The sequence below is a fragment of the Hyperolius riggenbachi genome, chromosome 6 (assembly GCF_040937935.1).
Source record: "Hyperolius riggenbachi isolate aHypRig1 chromosome 6, aHypRig1.pri, whole genome shotgun sequence".
Lineage (NCBI taxonomy): Eukaryota > Metazoa > Chordata > Amphibia > Anura > Hyperoliidae > Hyperolius > Hyperolius riggenbachi.
Genome location: NC_090651.1, coordinates 300,861 through 319,390, shown reverse-complemented (window position 1 = coordinate 319,390; position 18,530 = coordinate 300,861). Strand labels below are relative to the sequence as shown.

Here is an 18,530-nt window from a genome sequence, read left to right as displayed (position 1 = left end):
GTACCAGGTGGGATGTCAGGCTATGCTAGGCTCGGGGCACATAGTGGGATGCCAGGTACCAGGTGGGATATTAGGCTATGCTAGGCTCCGGGCACATAGTGGGATGCTAGGTACCAGGTGGGATGCTAGGCTATGCTAGGCTTGGGGCACATAGTGGGATGCCAGGTACCAGGTGGGATATTAGGCTATGCCAGGCTTGGGGCACATAGTGGGATGCCAGGTACCAGGTGGGATGTTAGGCCATGCTAGGCTCGGGGCACATAGTGGGATGCCAGGTACCAGGTGGGATGTCGGGCTATGCCAGGCTCGGGGCACATAGTGGGATGCCAGGTACCAGGTGGGATGTTAGGCTATGCTAGGCTCGGGGCACATAGTGGGATGCCAGGTACCAGGTGGGATATTAGGTTATGCTAGGCTCGGGGCACATAGTGGGATGCCAGGTACCAGGTGGGATGTTAGGCTATGCCAGGCTTGGGGCACATAGTGGGGTACCAGATGGGATGCTAGGCTATGCTAGGCTCGGGGCACATAGTGGGGTACCAGGTGGGATATTAGGCTATGCTAGGCTCGGGGCACATAGTGGGGTACCAGGTGGGATATTAGGCTATGCTAGGCTCGGAGCACATAGTGGGGTACCAGGTGGGATATTAGGCTATATTAGGCTATGCTAGGCTCGGGGCACATGGTGGGATGTTAGGCTATATTAGGCCATGCTAGGCTCGGGGCACATAGTGGGATGCCAGGAACCAGGTGGGATGTTAGGCTATGCTAGGCTCGGGGCAGGGTATCAGGTGGGGTGCTAGGCTATATTAGGCTATGCTAGGCTCCGGGCTCAGTGTCACAGCCAGGCTATGCTAGGGGCACATAGTGGGATGTTAGGCTATATTAGGCTATGCCAGGCTTGGGGCACATAGTGGGGTACCAGGTGGGATGCTAGGCTATGCTAGGCTCGGGGCACATAGTGGGGTACCAGGTGGGATGTTAGGCTATGCTAGGCTCGGGGCACATAGTGGGGTACCAGGTGGGATGTCAGGCTATATTAGGCTATGCTAGGCTCGGGGCACATAGTGGGGTACCAGGTGGGATGTTAGGCTATGCCAGGCTCGGGGCACATAGTGGGATGCCAGGTACCAGGTGGGATGTTAGGCCATGCTAGGCTCGGGGCACATAGTGGGATGGCAGGTACCAGGTGGGATATTAGGCTATGCTAGGCTCGGGGCACATAGTGGGATGCCAGGAACCAGGTGGGATGTTAGGCTATGCTAGGCTCGGGGCAGGGTATCAGGTGGGGTGCTAGGCTATATTAGGCTATGCTAGGCTCGGGGCACATAGTGGGGTACCAGGTGGGATATTAGGCTATGCTAGGCTCCGGGCACATAGTGGGATGCTAGGTACCAGGTGGGATGCTAGGCTATGCTAGGCTCGGGGCACATAGTGGGATGCCAGGTACCAGGTGGGATATTAGGCCATGCTAGGCTCGGGGCACATAGTGGGATGCCAGGTACCAGGTGGGATATTAGGCTATGCCAGGCTCGGGGCACATAGTGGGGTACCAGGTGGGATGTTAGGCTATGCTAGGCTCGGGGCACATAGTGGGGTACCAGGTGGGATATTAGGCTATGCTAGGCTCGGGGCAGGGTACCAGGCGGGATGCTAGGCTATATTAGGCCATGCTAGGCTCGGGGCACATGGTGGGATGTTAGGCTTGGGGCACATAGTGGGACGCTAGGCTATATTATTAGGCTATGCTAGGCTCGGGGCACATAGTGGGGTGCTAGGCTATATTAGGCCATGCTAGGCTCGGGGCACGTGGTGGGGTACGAGGTGGGATGTCAGGCTATGCTAGGCTCGGGGCTCAGTGTCACACCAGGCTTGGGGCACATAGTGGGACGCTAGGCTATCAGTGTCACAGCCAGGCAGACAATGAGGGCTCTGTGGTGTGGAATGTGCAGGATAATCTCCCTGCTGAGCCGTCACACCTCTCACGCGTGTCACGTACTCCAACATCTGGAGGCGCAGAGGTGCGGGGGAGGGGCGCAGTGACCGGGGGGGGGGGGGGGGGGGGCTCCGGGCTGTGTAGACACTGGGGGGAGGGGCGGGGAGAAGGGGGCGGGGCTGGCTATATAGAGTATTGCGTACAGCCCGCTGTCTGGCAGAAGTTTGCTCAGGATGTGGGCGGGCACTATAAACTTTCCCCAGCCAGTCAGGGGGCGGGATCGGCAGCGGGGGAGGGCTGGGACAGGGATTTCATGCCGCGAGAGGTGAGCGTGGTGAATGGGCGGCCCGCGGCTGAGGGGCGTGGCTCGAGGAACGCTGGGCAGCGGCGGGGGGCGGACTCGGCTGCGGGGGCGTGGCTCGGGGCGCACTGAGCAGCGGAGGAGGGCTTGACTCGGGGCGGGCCCGGCGCTGGGGGCGTGGCGGCGGCGTGGCAGAGTAGAGGTGGAAGGCGTGTCCCGGGGGCGGTTCCGGTGCTGGGGGCGTGGTGGCGGCGTGGCAGGGTAGCGGGGGAGGGCGGTCCCGGCGCTGGGGGCGTGGCGGCGTCGTGGCAGGGTAGCGGTGGAGGGCGTGTCCCGGGGGCGGTCCCGGCGCTGGGGGCGTGGCGGCGGCGTGGCAGGGTAGCGGTGGAGGGCGTGTCCCGGGGGCGGTCCCGGCGCGGGGGGCGTGGCGGCGGCGTGGCAGGGTAGCGGGGGAGGGCGTGTCCCGGGGGCGGTCCCGGCGCGGGGGGCGTGGTGGCGGCGTGGCAGGGTAGCGGTGGAGGGCGTGTCCCGGGGGCGGTCCCGGCGCGGGGGGCGTGGCGGCGGCGTGGCAGGGTAGCGGGGGAGGGCGTGTCCCGGGGGCGGTCCCGGCGCGGGGGGCGTGGTGGCGGCGTGGCAGGGTAGCGGGGGAGGGCGGTCCCGGCGCTGGGGGCGTGGCGGCGTCGTGGCAGGGTAGCGGTGGAGGGCGTGTCCCGGGGGCGGTCCCGGCGCTGGGGGCGTGGCGGCGGCGTGGCAGGGTCCCGGGACTCGGGGGGAAGCAGTCAGTGAGCGGAGAGATGACGGTCGGGCGGCTGGTGATGTTGGGGCTGCTCTGCGGGCTGCTCCGGGGGGGTCCCGGCACCGCTGCGGAGGGTGAGTCACTGCGGGGGGGGGGGGGTGGTGATTCCGGGCAGCGGGATTATTTATTACTACTGCTGCTGCTTCCATTTATCTTCCCGTCACTGCCTGTTACTGTATGTCACTGCAGGACACTAACTGCCACTGCCTGCTACTGTATGTCACTGCAGGACACTAACTGCCACTGCCTGCTACTGTATGTCACTGCAGGACACTAACTGCCACTGCCTGCTACTGTATGTCACTGCAGGACACTAACTGCCACTGCCTGCTACTGTATGTCACTGCAGGACACTAACTGCCACTGCCTGCTACTGTATGTCACTGCAGGACACTAACTGCCACTGCCTGCTACTGTATGTCACTGCAGGACACTAACTGCCACTGCCTGCTACTGTATGTCACTGCAGGACACTAACTGCCACTGCCTGCTACTGTATGTCACTGCAGGACACTAACTGCCACTGCCTGCTACTGTATGTCACTGCAGGACACTAACTGCCACTGCCTGTTACTGTATGTCACTGCAGGACACTAACTGCCACTGCCTGCTACTGTATGTCACTGCAGGACACTAACTGCCACTGCCTGTTACTGTATGTCACTGCAGGACACTAACTGCCACTGCCTGTTACTGTATGTCACTGCAGGACACTAACTGCCACTGCCTGCTACTGTATGTCACTGCAGGACACTAACTGCCACTGCCTGTTACTGTATGTCACTGCAGGACACTAACTGCCACTGCCTGCTACTGTATGTCACTGCAGGACACTAACTGCCACTGCCTGCTACTGTATGTCACTGCAGGACACTAACTGCCACTGCCTGCTACTGTATGTCACTGCAGGACACTAACTGCCACTGCCTGCTACTGTATGTCACTGCAGGACACTAACTGCCACTGCCTGCTACTGTATGTCACTGCAGGACACTAACTGCCACTGCCTGTTACTGTATGTCACTGCAGGACACTAACTGCCACTGCCTGCTACTGTATGTCACTGCAGGACACTAACTGCCACTGCCTGTTACTGTATGTCACTGCAGGACACTAACTGCCACTGCCTGTTACTGTATGTCACTGCAGGACACTAACTGCCACTGCCTGCTACTGTATGTCACTGCAGGACACTAACTGCCACTGCCTGTTACTGTATGTCACTGCAGGACACTAACTGCCACTGCCTGCTACTGTATGTCACTGCAGGACACTAACTGCCACTGCCTGCTACTGTATGTCACTGCAGGACACTAACTGCCACTGCCTGCTACTGTATGTCACTGCAGGACACTAACTGCCACTGCCTGTTACTGTATGTCACTGCAGGACACTAACTGCCACTGCCTGCTACTGTATGTCACTGCAGGACACTAACTGCCACTGCCTGTTACTGTATGTCACTGCAGGACACTAACTGCCACTGCCTGTTACTGTATGTCACTGCAGGACACTAACTGCCACTGCCTGCTACTGTATGTCACTGCAGGACACTAACTGCCACTGCCTGTTACTGTATGTCACTGCAGGACACTAACTGCCACTGCCTGCTACTGTATGCCACTGCAGGACACTAACTGCCACTGCCTGCTACTGTATGCCACTGCAGGACACTAACTGCCACTGCCTGTTACTGTATGCCACTGCAGGACACTAACTGCCACTGCCTGTTACTGTATGTCACTGCAGGACACTAACTGCCACTGCCTGCTACTGTATGTCACTGCAGGACACTAACTGCCACTGCCTGCTACTGTATGTCACTGCAGGACACTAACTGCCACTGCCTGTTACTGTATGCCACTGCAGGACACTAACTGCCACTGCCTGCTACTGTATGTCACTGCATCAGACTGCCCCTTCCACTGCCTGCTACTGTATGTCACTGCAGGACACTAACTGCCACTGCCTGCTACTGTATGCCACTGCAGGACACTAACTGCCACTGCCTGCTACTGTATGTCACTGCAGGACACTAACTGCCACTGCCTGTTACTGTATGCCACTGCAGGACACTAACTGCCACTGCCTGCTACTGTATGTCACTGCATCAGACTGCCCCTTCCACTGCCTGCTACTGTATGTCACTGCAGGACACTAACTGCCACTGCCTGCTACTGTATGTCACTGCAGGACACTAACTGCCACTGCCTGCTACTGTATGCCACTGCAGGACACTAACTGCCACTGCCTGCTACTGTATGTCACTGCATCAGACTGCCCCTTCCACTGCCTGCTACTGTATGTCACCCCCTGCCACTGCATACCACTGCCTGTAACTGCACGACACTAACTGCCACAGCCTACCACTGCCTGTTACTGTATGTCACTGCAGGACACTAACTGCCACTGCACGACACTAACTGCCACTGCCTGCCACTGTATGCCACTGCAGGATACTGACTTCCACTGCAGGACACTAACTTCCACTGCCTGCTACTGTATCACTGCATCAGACTGCCCCTTCCACTGCCTGCTACTGTATGTCACCCCCTGCCACTGCATACCACTGCCTGTAACTGCACGACACTAACTGCCACAGCCTGCTACTGTATGTCACTGCATCAGACTGCCCCTTCCACTGCCTGCTACTGTATGTCACCCCTGCCACTGCATACCACTGCCTGCTACTGTATGTCACTGCAGGACAATAACTGCCAGTGCACGACACTAACTGCCACTGCCTGCCACTGTATGCCACTGCAGGATACTGACTTCCACTGCAGGACACTAACTTCCACTGCCTGCTACTGTATGTCACCCCCTGCCACTGCATACCACTGCCTGTAACTGCACGACACTAACTGCCACAGCCTACCACTGCCTGTTACTGTATGTCACTGCAGGACACTAACTGCCACTGCACGACACTAACTGCCACTGCCTGCCACTGTATGCCACTGCAGGATACTGACTTCCACTGCAGGACACTAACTTCCACTGCCTGCTACTGTATCACTGCATCAGACTGCCCCTTCCACTGCCTGCTACTGTATGTCACCCCCTGCCACTGCATACCACTGCCTGTAACTGCACGACACTAACTGCCACAGCCTGCTACTGTATGTCACTGCATCAGACTGCCCCTTCCACTGCCTGCTACTGTATGTCACCCCTGCCACTGCATACCACTGCCTGCTACTGTATGTCACTGCAGGACAATAACTGCCACTGCACGACACTAACTGCCACTGCCTGCCACTGTATGCCACTGCAGGACACTGACTGCCACTGCCTGCTACTGTATGTCACTGCATCAGACTGCCCCTTCCACTGCCTGCTACTGTATGTCACTGCAGGACACTAACTGCCACTGCCTGCTACTGTATGTCACTGCAGGACACTAACTGCCACTGCCTGCTACTGTATGCCACTGCAGGACACTAACTGCCTCTGCCTGCTACTGTATGTCACTGCATCAGACTGCCCCTTCCACTGCCTGCTACTGTATGTCACCCCCTGCCACTGCATACCACTGCCTGTAACTGCACGACACTAACTGCCACAGCCTACCACTGCCTGTTACTGTATGTCACTGCAGGACACTAACTGCCACTGCACGACACTAACTGCCACTGCCTGCCACTGTATGCCACTGCAGGATACTGACTTCCACTGCAGGACACTAACTTCCACTGCCTGCTACTGTATCACTGCATCAAACTGCCCCTTCCACTGCCTGCTACTGTATGTCACCCCCTGCCACTGCATACCACTGCCTGTAACTGCACGACACTAACTGCCACAGCCTGCTACTGTATGTCACTGCATCAGACTGCCCCTTCCACTGCCTGCTACTGTATGTCACCCCTGCCACTGCATACCACTGCCTGCTACTGTATGTCACTGCAGGACAATAACTGCCAGTGCACGACACTAACTGCCACTGCCTGCCACTGTATGCCACTGCAGGATACTGACTTCCACTGCAGGACACTAACTTCCACTGCCTGCTACTGTATGTCACCCCCTGCCACTGCATACCACTGCCTATAACTGCACGACACTAACTGCCACAGCCTACCACTGCCTGTTACTGTATGTCACTGCAGGACACTAACTGCCACTGCCTGCCACTGTATGCCACTGCAGGATACTGACTTCCACTGCAGGACACTAACTTCCACTGCCTGCTACTGTATGTCACCCCCTGCCACTGCATACCACTGCCTGTAACTGCACGACACTAACTGCCACAGCCTACCACTGCCTGTTACTGTATGTCACTGCAGGACACTAACTGCCACTGCACGACACTAACTGCCACTGCCTGCCACTGTATGCCACTGCAGGATACTGACTTCCACTGCAGGACACTAACTTCCACTGCCTGCTACTGTATCACTGCATCAGACTGCCCCTTCCACTGCCTGCTACTGTATGTCACCCCCTGCCACTGCATACCACTGCCTGTAACTGCACGACACTAACTGCCACAGCCTGCTACTGTATGTCACTGCATCAGACTGCCCCTTCCACTGCCTGCTACTGTATGTCACCCCTGCCACTGCATACCACTGCCTGCTACTGTATGTCACTGCAGGACAATAACTGCCACTGCACGACACTAACTGCCACTGCCTGCCACTGTATGCCACTGCAGGATACTGACTTCCACTGCAGGACACTAACTTCCACTGCCTGCTACTGTATCACTGCATCAGACTGCCCCTTCCACTGCCTGCTACTGTATGTCACCCCCTGCCACTGCAGGGCACTGACTGCTACTGTATGCCACTGCCTGCTACCCCCTGCCACTGCATACCACTGCATACCACTGCATGACACTGCAGCACACTGCATGTCATTACAGGACACTGACTGATACTGTATGTCACCCCCTGCCACTGCATACCTCTCCAGAACACTGCCTGACAATGCCTGCCACTGCATACCACTGCCTGCTACTGTATGTCACTCCAGAACACTGCATACCACTGTCTGCTACTGCATGCCACTCCAAAACACTGATTGCCACTGCATACCACCCCAGAACACTGCCTGCTACTGCATGCCACTGCCTGCTACTGTATGTCACTCCAGAACACTGACTGCCACAGCATACCACTCCAGAACACTGCCTGCTACTGCATGCCACTGCCTGCTACTGTATGTCACTCCCTGCCACTGCATACCACTGCCTGTAACTGCACGACACTAACTGCCACAGCCTACCACTGCCTGCTACTGTATGTCACTGCAGGGCAATAACTGCCACTGCACGACACTAGCTGCCACTGCCTGCTACTGTATGCCACTGTATGCCACTGCAGGATACTGACTGCCACTGCAGGACACTAACTGCCACTGCCTGCTACTGTATGTCACTGCAGGGCACTAACTGCCACTCCAAGACACTAACTGCCACAGCCTACCACTGCCTGCTACTGTATGCCACTGCAGGACACTGACTGCCACTGCAGGACACTAACTTCCACTGCCTGCTACTGTATCACTGCATCAGACTGCCCCTTCCACTGCCTGCTACTGTATGTCACCCCCTGCCACTGCAGGGCACTGACTGCTACTGTATGCCACTGCCTGCTACCTCCTGCCACTGCATACCACTGCCTGCTACTGCATGACACTGCAGCACACTGCATGTCATTCCAGGACACTGACTGATACTGTATGTCACCCCCTGCCACTGCATACCACTCCAGAACACTGCCTGACAATGCCTTCCACTGCATACCACTGCCTGCTACTGTATGTCACTCCAGAACACTGCATACCACTGTCTGCTACTGCATGCCACTCCAAAACACTGATTGCCACTGCATACCACCCCAGAACACTGCCTGCTACTGCATGCCACTGCCTGCTACTGTATGTCACTCCAGAACACTGACTGCCACTGCATACCACTCCAGAACACTGCCTGCTACTGCATGCCACTGCCTGCTACTGTATGTCACTCCAGAACACTGACTGCCACTGCATACCACTCCAGAACGCTGCCTGCTACTGCATGCCATTGCCTTTCACTGCATACCACTGCCTGCTACTGTATGTCACTCCAGAACACTGACTGCCATTGCATACCACTCCAGAACACTGCCTGCTACTGTATGTCACTCCAGAACACTGACTGCCACTGCATACCATTCCAGAACACTGCCTGCCACTGCATGCCACTGACTGCCACTGCTTTCCACTGCATACCACTGCCTGCTACTGCATGCCACTCCAGGACACTGACAGCCACAGCATACCACTCCAGAACACTGCCTGCTACTGCATGCCACTGACTGCCACTGCATACCACTGCCTGCTACTGTATGTCACTCCAGAACACTGACTGCCACTGCATACCACTCCAGAACACTGCATGCTACTGCCTGCTACTGCATGCCACTCCAGGCCACTCCAGAACATTGACTGCCACTGCATACCACTCCAGAACACTGACTGCTACTGCATGCCACTACAGAACACTGACTGCTACTGCATGCCACTGACTGCCACTGCCTGCTACTGTATGTCACTCCAGAACACTGCATGCCACTGCCTTCCACTGCATTCCACTCCAGGACACTGCATGCCACTGCCTGCCAATGCCTTCCACAGCATACCACTGCCCGCTACTGCTTGCCACTGCCTTCCACTGCATGCCACTCCAGGACACTGCCTGCTACTGTATGCCACTGCAGGACACTGCCTGCCAATGCCTGCTACTGTATGCCACTGCCTGCTACCTCCTGCCACAGCATACCACTGCCTGCCATCCCCTTCCACAGCATACCACTGCCTGCTACTGCATGTCACTGCAGGACACTGACTGCCACTGCATGCCACTCCAGGACATTTAACTGCCACTGCCTGCTACTGCATGCCACTCCAGGACACTGCCTGCTACTGTATACCACTGCAGGACAATGCCTGCCAACGCCTTCCGCAGCATTCCACTGCATGTCACTCCAGCCTGCTACTGTATGCCACTGCAGGACACTGCCTGCCAATGTAAGCTTGACACCCCCCGCACCCGCACAGGTAATGGGGTGAAATCCGGATAGCAACTATCCGGGTTTCACCCAATTCGGATTTGAGCATCCCTGATGGCCACCTTAAGACACACAGGAGATAAGTTGAGTCTCAAGAACTTCATATGTTTACTATTACAGATGCATACAAGAGAAATCGACACCGGGAGATGCAAGATGCAGCTGTTATACGGCTGATCCTGCTCCTGCACAAGTCCCGGTGGTGTTAATTACTATTCCCCCTCCAGGTCCATGTGCATAGTAGGGGAATGATGTAATTTGGCTTCCAGCTATTGCTGACGGCCGAATTACAGTGTTTTATATGTAACTTCAGCTCCGTCTTCTGAGGCACCAAAGCTACTCATTGTGCCCCACTATAGCCGTAATTCCTATTACGGTCTATAATGGCGCCGGCTGCGCCCAAATCTCCTGAGCTGCAATTAACATACTCGTTACAGATTATACCTAATAATTCATGTCACTGTCTCTTAGAAGAGCTCACAATCTAATATCCATACCATAGTCCTAGTGTGACAGCCCTTCCATAGTCCTAGTCTGATCTTCCTACCATAGTCCTAGTCTGACACCCCTTCCATAGTCCTAGTCTGATCTTCCTACCATAGTCCTAGTCTGATCTTCCTACCATAGTCCTAGTCTGATCTTCCTACCATAGTCCTAGTCTGATCTTCCTACCATAGTCCTAGTCTGATCTTCCTACCATAGTCCTAGTCTGATCTTCCTACCATAGTCCTAGTCTGATCTTCCTACCATAGTCCTAGTCTGATCTTCCTACCATAGTCCTAGTCTGATCTTCCTACCATAGTCCTAGTCTGATCTTCCTACCATAGTCCTAGTCTGATCTTCCTACCATAGTCCTAGTCTGATCTTCCTACCATAGTCCTAGTCTGTTCTTCCTACCATATTCCTAGTCTGTTCTTCCTACCATAGTCCTAGCCTGACCTTCCTACCATAGTCCTAGTCTGATCTTCCTACCATAGTCCTAGACTGATCTTCCTACCATAGACCTAGTCTGATCTTCCTATCATAGCCCTAGTCTGATCTTCCTACCATAGACCTAGTCTGACCTTCCTACCATAGGCCTAGTCTGACCTTCCTACCATAGTCCTAGTCTGATCTTCCTACCATAGTCCTAGTCTGATCTTCCTACCATAGCCCTAGTCTGATCTTCCTACCATAGCCCTAGTCTGATCTTCCTACCATAGCCCTAGTCTGATCTTCCTACCATAGGCCTAGTCTGATCTTCCTACCATAGCCCTAGTCTGATCTTCCTACCATAGACCTAGTCTGATCTTCCTACCATAGTCCTAGTCTGATCTTCCTACCATATTCCTAGTCTGATCTTCCTACCATAGCCCTAGTCTGATCTTCCTACCATAGCCCTAGTCTGATCTTCCTACCATAGGCCTAGTCTGATCTTCCTACCATAGCCCTAGTCTGATCTTCCTACCATAGACCTAGTCTGATCTTCCTACCATAGTCCTAGTCTGATCTTCCTACCATATTCCTAGTCTGATCTTCCTACCAAAGTCCTAGACTGATCTTCCTACCATAGGCCTAGTCTGATCTTCCTACCATAGTCCTAGTCTGTTCTTCCTACCATAGTCCTAGTCTGACACCCCTACCATAGTACTAGTCTGATCTTCCTACCATAGTCCTAGTCTGATCTTCCTACCATAGGCCTAGTCTGATCTTCCTACCATAGCCCTAGTCTGATCTTCCTACCATAGCCCTAGTCTGATCTTCCTACCATAGTCCTAGTCTGATCTTCCTACCATAGTCCTAGACTGATCTTCCTTCCATAGGCCTAGTCTGATCTTCCTAACATAGGCCTAGTCTGACCTTCCTACCATAGGCCTAGTCTGACCTTCCTACCATAGGCCTAGTCTGACCTTCCTACCATAGGCCTAGTCTGACCTTCCTACCATAGGCCTAGTCTGACCTTCCTACCATAGTCCTAGTCTGACCTTCCTACCATAGTCCTAGTCTGACCTTCCTACCATAGTCCTAGTCTGACCTTCCTACCATAGTCCTAGTCTGACCTTCCTACCATAGGCCTTGTCTGATCTTCCTACCATAGGCCTAGTCTGACCTTCTTACCATTATTATTATTATTTATTGTATTTATAAAGCGCCAACATATTATGCAGCGCTGCACAATAGATAAATGGGTAACATACAAGGTAGGACATACAGGAAACTCACAACAAAACAAGATCATGCAAATAATTTAATAACAATACAGTGTCATAGGTCAAAATAGAGACTGTTCTTCCCAGCACACATCTCCATCCCTTCTGCTGTCTATTTTATCTAGTCTCTAAGTCAGATATGACTGTAGTCAGATGTGCATAATTTGAAGTGCCCAGCAAAAGACCCGAATTAGACCAGAAAGATCTACTTAACTGCACATAGAGATCTCCTTATTCTCTGAACTGACACCACATTCTTCTCATTGCAGGTACGCATACGATCTGCATCTGATTTCATATCTGTCTTCATGCAATTTCTCTCTGCCCTAGTCTGATCTTCCTACCATAGTCCTAGTCTGATCTTCCTACCATAGACCTAGTCTGATCTTCTTACCATAGTCCTAGTCTGATCTTCCTACCATAGACCTAGTCTGATCTTCTTACCATAGTCCTAGTCTGATCTTCCTACCATAGTCCTAGTCTGATCTTCCTACCATAGTCCTAGTCTGATCTTCTTACCATTGTCCTAGTCTGATCTTCCTACCATAGTCCTAGTCTGATCTTCCTACCATAGTCCTAGTCTGATCTTCCTACCATAGTCCTAGTCTGATCTTCCTACCATAGTCCTAGTCTGATCTTCCTACCATAGTCCTAGTCTGATCTTCCTACCATAGACCTAGTCTGATCTTCCTACCATAGTCCTAGTCTGATCTTCCTACCATAGTCCTAGTCTGATCTTCCTACCATAGTCCTAGTCTGATCTTCCTACCATAGTCCTAGACTGATCTTCCTTCCATAGTCCTAGTCTGATCTTCCTTCCATAGTCCTAGTCTGATCTTCCTACCATAGGCCTAGTCTGATCTTCCTACCATAGGCCTAGTCTGATCTTCCTACCATAGGCCTAGTCTGATCTTCCTACCATAGGCCTAGTCTGATCTTCCTACCATAGGCCTAGTCTGACCTTCCTACCATAGGCCTAGTCTGACCTTCCTACCATAGTCCTAGTCTGACCTTCCTACCATAGTCCTAGTCTGACCTTCCTACCATAGTCCTAGTCTGACCTTCCTACCATAGGCCTTGTCTGATCTTCCTACCATAGGCCTAGTCTGACCTTCTTACCATTATTATTATTATTTATTGTATTTATAAAGCGCCAACATATTATGCAGCGCTGCACAATAGATAAATGGGTAACATACAAGGTAGGACATACAGGAAACTCACAACAAAACAAGATCATGCAAATAATTTAATAACAATACAGTGTCATAGGTCAAAATAGAGACTGTTCTTCCCAGCACACATCTCCATCCCTTCTGCTGTCTATTTTATCTAGTCTCTAAGTCAGATATGACTGTAGTCAGATGTGCATAATTTGAAGTGCCCAGCAAAAGACCCGAATTAGACCAGAAAGATCTACTTAACTGCACATAGAGATCTCCTTATTCTCTGAACTGACACCACATTCTTCTCATTGCAGGTACGCATACGATCTGCATCTGATTTCATATCTGTCTTCATGCAATTTCTCTCTGCCCTAGTCTGATCTTCCTACCATAGTCCTAGTCTGTTCTTCCTACCATAGACCTAGTCTGATCTTCCTACCATAGTCCTAGTCTGTTCTTCCTACCATAGTCCTAGTCTGATCTTCCTACCATAGACCTAGTCTGATCTTCCTACCATAGACCTAGTCTGACCTTCCTACCATAGTCCTAGTCTGATCTTCCTACCATAGTCCTAGTCTGATCTTCCTACCATAGACCTAGTCTGATCTTCTTACCATAGTCCTAGTCTGATCTTCCTACCATAGACCTAGTCTGATCTTCTTACCATAGTCCTAGTCTGATCTTCCTACCATAGTCCTAGTCTGATCTTCCTACCATAGACCTAGTCTGATCTTCCTACCATAGACCTAGTCTGATCTTCTTACCATAGTCCTAGTCTGATCTTCCTACCATAGACCTAGTCTGATCTTCTTACCATAGTCCTAGTCTGATCTTCTTACCATAGTCCTAGTCTGATCTTCCTACCATAGACCTGGTCTGATCTTCCTACCATAGACCTAGTCTGATCTTCTTACCATAGTCCTAGTCTGATCTTCCTACTATAGTCCTAGTCTGATCTTCCTACCATAGTCCTAGTCTGATCTTCCTACCACAGTCCTAGTCTGATCTTCCTACCACAGGCCTAGTCTGATCTTCCTACCATAGGCCTAGTCTAAACTTCCTACCATAGTCCTAGTCTGACCTTCCTACCATAGTCCTAGTCTGACCTTCCTACCATAGTCCTAGTCTGATCTTCCTACCATAGTCCTAGTCTGATCTTCCTACCATAGACCTAGTCTGATCTTCCTACCATAGTCCTAGACTGATCTTCCTACCATAGGCCTAGTCTGATCTTCCTACCATAGTCCTAGACTGATCTTCCTACCATAGGCCTAGTCTGACCTTCCTACCATAGTCCTAGTCTGATCTTCCTACCATAGTCCTAGTCTGATCTTCCTACCATAGACCTAGTCTGATCTTCCTACCATAGACCTAGTCTGATCTTCCTACCATAGTCCTAGTCTGATCTTCCTACCATAGTCCTAGTCTGATCTTCCTACCATAGTCCTAGTCTGATCTTCCTACCATAGTCCTAGTCTGATCTTCCTACCATAGTCCTAGTCTGATCTTCCTACCATAGTCCTAGTCTGATCATCCTACCATAGACCTAGTCTGATCTTCCTACCATAGTCCTAGTCTGATCTTCCTACCATAGTCCTAGTCTGACCTTCCTACCATAGTCCTAGTCTGATCTTCCTACTATAGTCCTAGTCTGACCTTCCTACCATAGTCCTAGTCTGATCTTCCTACCATAGTCCTAGACTGATCTTCCTACCATAGTCCTAGTCTGATCTTCCTACCATAGTCCTAGTCTGATCCTGCTACCGTAGGCCTAGTCTGATCTTCCTACTGTAGTCCTAGTCTGATCTTCCTACCATAGACCTAGTCTGATCTTCCTACCATAGTCCTAGTCTGATCTTCCTACCATAGACCTAGTCTGATCTTCCTACCATAGTCCTAGTCTGATCTTCCTACCATAGTCCTAGTCTGTTCTTCCTACCATAGTCCTAGTCTGACCTTCCTACCATAGTCCTAGTCTGACCTTCCTACCATAGTCCTAGTCTGATCTTCCTACCATAGTCCTAGTCTGACCTTCCTACCATAGTCCTAGTCTGATCTTCCTACCATAGACCTAGTCTGATCTTCCTACCATAGTCCTAGTCTGATCTTCCTACCATAGTCCTAGTCTGATCTTCCTACCATAGTCCTAGTCTGATCTTCCTACCATAGTCCTAGTCTGATCTTCCTACCATAGTCCTAGTCTGATCTTCCTACCATAGTCCTAGTCTGACCTTCCTACCATAGTCCTAGTCTGACCTTCCTACCATAGACCTAGTCTGTTCTTCCTACCATAGTCCTAGTCTGACCTTCCTACCATAGTCCTAGTCTGATCTTCCTACTATAGTCCTAGTCTGACCTTCCTACCATAGTCCTAGTCTGATCTTCCTACCATAGTCCTAGTCTGATCTTCCTACCATAGACCTAGTCTGATCATCCTACCATAGTCCTAGTCTGATCTTCCTACCATAGTCCTAGTCTGTTCTTCCTACCATAGTCCTAGTCTGACCTTCCTACCATAGTCCTAGTCTGATCTTCCTACCATAGTCCTAGTCTGTTCTTCCTACCATAGTCCTAGTCTGACCTTCCTACCATAGTCCTAGTCTGATCTTCCTACTATAGTCCTAGTCTGACCTTCCTACCATAGTCCTAGTCTGATCTTCCTACCATAGTCCTAGTCTGATCTTCCTACCATAGACCTAGTCTGATCTTCTTACCATAGTCCTAGTCTGATCTTCCTACCATAGTCCCAGTCTGATCTTCCTACCACAGGCCTAGTCTGATCTTCCTACCATAGACCTAGTCTGATCTTCCTACCATAGTCCTAGTCTGACCTTCCTACCATAGACCTAGTCTGATCTTCTTACCATAGTCCTAGTCTGATCTTCCTACCATAGACCTAGTTTGATCTTCTTACCATAGTCCTAGTCTGATATTCCTACCATAGTCCTAGTCTGATCTTGCTACCATAGACCTAGTCTGATCTTCCTACCATAGACCTAGTCTGATCTTCTTACCATAGTCCTAGTCTGATCTTCCTACCATAGTCCTAGTCTGACCTTCCTACCATAGTCCTAGTCTGACCTTCTTACCATAGTCCTAGTCTGATCTTCCTACCATAGACCTAGTCTGATCTTCTTACCATAGTCCTAGTCTGATCTTCCTACCATAGACCTGGTCTGATCTTCTTACCATAGTCCTGGTCTGATCTTCCTACCATAGACCTAGTCTGATCTTCTTACCATAGTCCTAGTCTGATCTTCCTACCATAGACCTGGTCTGATCTTCTTACCATAGTTCTAGTCTGATCTTCCTACCATAGTCCTAGTCTGATCTTCCTACCATAGTCCTAGTCTGATCTTCCTACCATAGACCTAGTCTGATCTTCCTACCATAGTCCTAGTCTGATCTTCCTACTATAGTCCTAGTCTGATCTTCCTACCATAGTCCTAGTCTGATCTTCCTACCATAGTCCTAGTCTGATCTTCCTACCACAGGCCTAGTCTGATCTTCCTACCATAGACCTAGTCTGATCTTCCTACCATAGTCCTAGTCTGACCTTCCTACCATAGACCTAGTCTGATCTTCCTACCATAGTCCTAGTCTGATCTTCCTACCATAGTCCTAGTCTGATCTTCCTACCATAGTCCTAGTCTGATCTTCCTACCATAGTCCGTGTCTGATCTTCCTACCATAGTCCTAGTCTGTTCTTCCTACCATAGTCCTAGTCTGATCTTCCTACCATAGTCCTAGTCTGATCTTCCTACCATAGTCCTAGTCTGATCTTCCTACCATAGACCTAGTCTGTTCTTCCTACCATAGTCCTAGTCTGATCTTCCTACCATAGTCCTAGTTTGTTCTTCCTACCATAGTCCTAGTCTGATCTTCCTACCATAGTCCGTGTCTGACCTTCCTACCATAGTCCGTGTCTGACCTTCCTTCCATAGTTCTAGTCTGATCTTCCTACCATAGTCCTAGTCTGACCTTCCTACCATTGTCCTAGTCTGATCTTCCTACCATAGTCCTAGTCTGATCTTCCTACCATAGTCCTAGTCTGATCTTCCTACCATAGACCTAGTCTGTTCTTCCTACCATAGTCCTAGTCTGATCTTCCTACCATAGTCCTAGTTTGTTCTTCCTACCATAGTCCTAGTCTGATCTTCCTACCATAGTCCGTGTCTGACCTTCCTACCATAGTCCGTGTCTGACCTTCCTTTCATAGTTCTAGTCTGATCTTCCTACCATAGTCCTAGTCTGACCTTCCTACCATTGTCCTAGTCTGATCTTCCTACCATAGTCCTAGTCTGATCTTCCTACCATAGTCCTAGTCTGATCTTCCTACCATAGTCCTAGTCTGATCTTCCTACCACAGGCCTAGTCTGATCTTCCTACCACGGGCCTAGTCTGATCTTCCTACCATAGACCTAGTCTGATCTTCCTACCATAGTCCTAGTCTGACCTTCCTACCATAGACCTAGTCTGATCTTCTTACCATAGTCCTAGTCTGATCTTCCTACCATAGACCTAGTCTGATCTTCTTACCATAGTCCTAGTCTGATATTCCTACCATAGTCCTAGTCAGATCTTGCTACCATAGACCTAGTCTGATCTTCCTACCATAGACCTAGTCTGATCTTCTTACCATAGTCCTAGTCTGATCTTCCTACCATAGTCCTAGTCTGATCTTCCTACCATAGTCCTAGTCTGATCTTCCTACCATAGTCCTAGTCTGATCTTCCTACCATAGTCCGTGTCTGATCTTCCTACCATAGTCCTAGTCTGTTCTTCCTACCATAGTCCTAGTCTGATCTTCCTACCACAGGCCTAGTCTGATCTTCTTACCATAGGCCTAGTCTGATCTTCCTACCATAGGCCTAGTCTGATCTTCCTACCATAGTCCTAGTCTGATCTTCCTACCATAGTCCTAGTCTGATCTTCCTACCATAGACCTAGTCTGATCTTCCTACCATAGACCTAGTCTGATCTTCCTACCATAGACCTAGTCTGATCTTCCTACCATAGACCTAGTCTGATCTTCCTACCATAGACCTAGTCTGATCTTCCTACCATAGTCCTAGTCT

The 18,530-nt window shown here is 51.3% G+C and overlaps 1 protein-coding gene across 2 annotated transcripts in view; it reads left to right on the top strand.

Annotated features, from left to right (window-relative positions):
* Nucleotides 1-2,992: 2,992 nt before the first annotated feature.
* The window catches only part of PLOD1 (procollagen-lysine,2-oxoglutarate 5-dioxygenase 1), a 170,564-nt gene continuing 155,026 nt past the window's right edge, over nucleotides 2,993-18,530 (top strand). For both annotated transcript variants that reach the window (XM_068238745.1, XM_068238744.1), the window contains exon 1: nucleotides 2,993-3,107. In XM_068238745.1, the coding sequence (XP_068094846.1) occupies nucleotides 3,032-3,107 (76 nt within the window). In that variant the 5' untranslated portion in view covers nucleotides 2,993-3,031. The remainder of the gene's footprint in view (nucleotides 3,108-18,530) is intronic.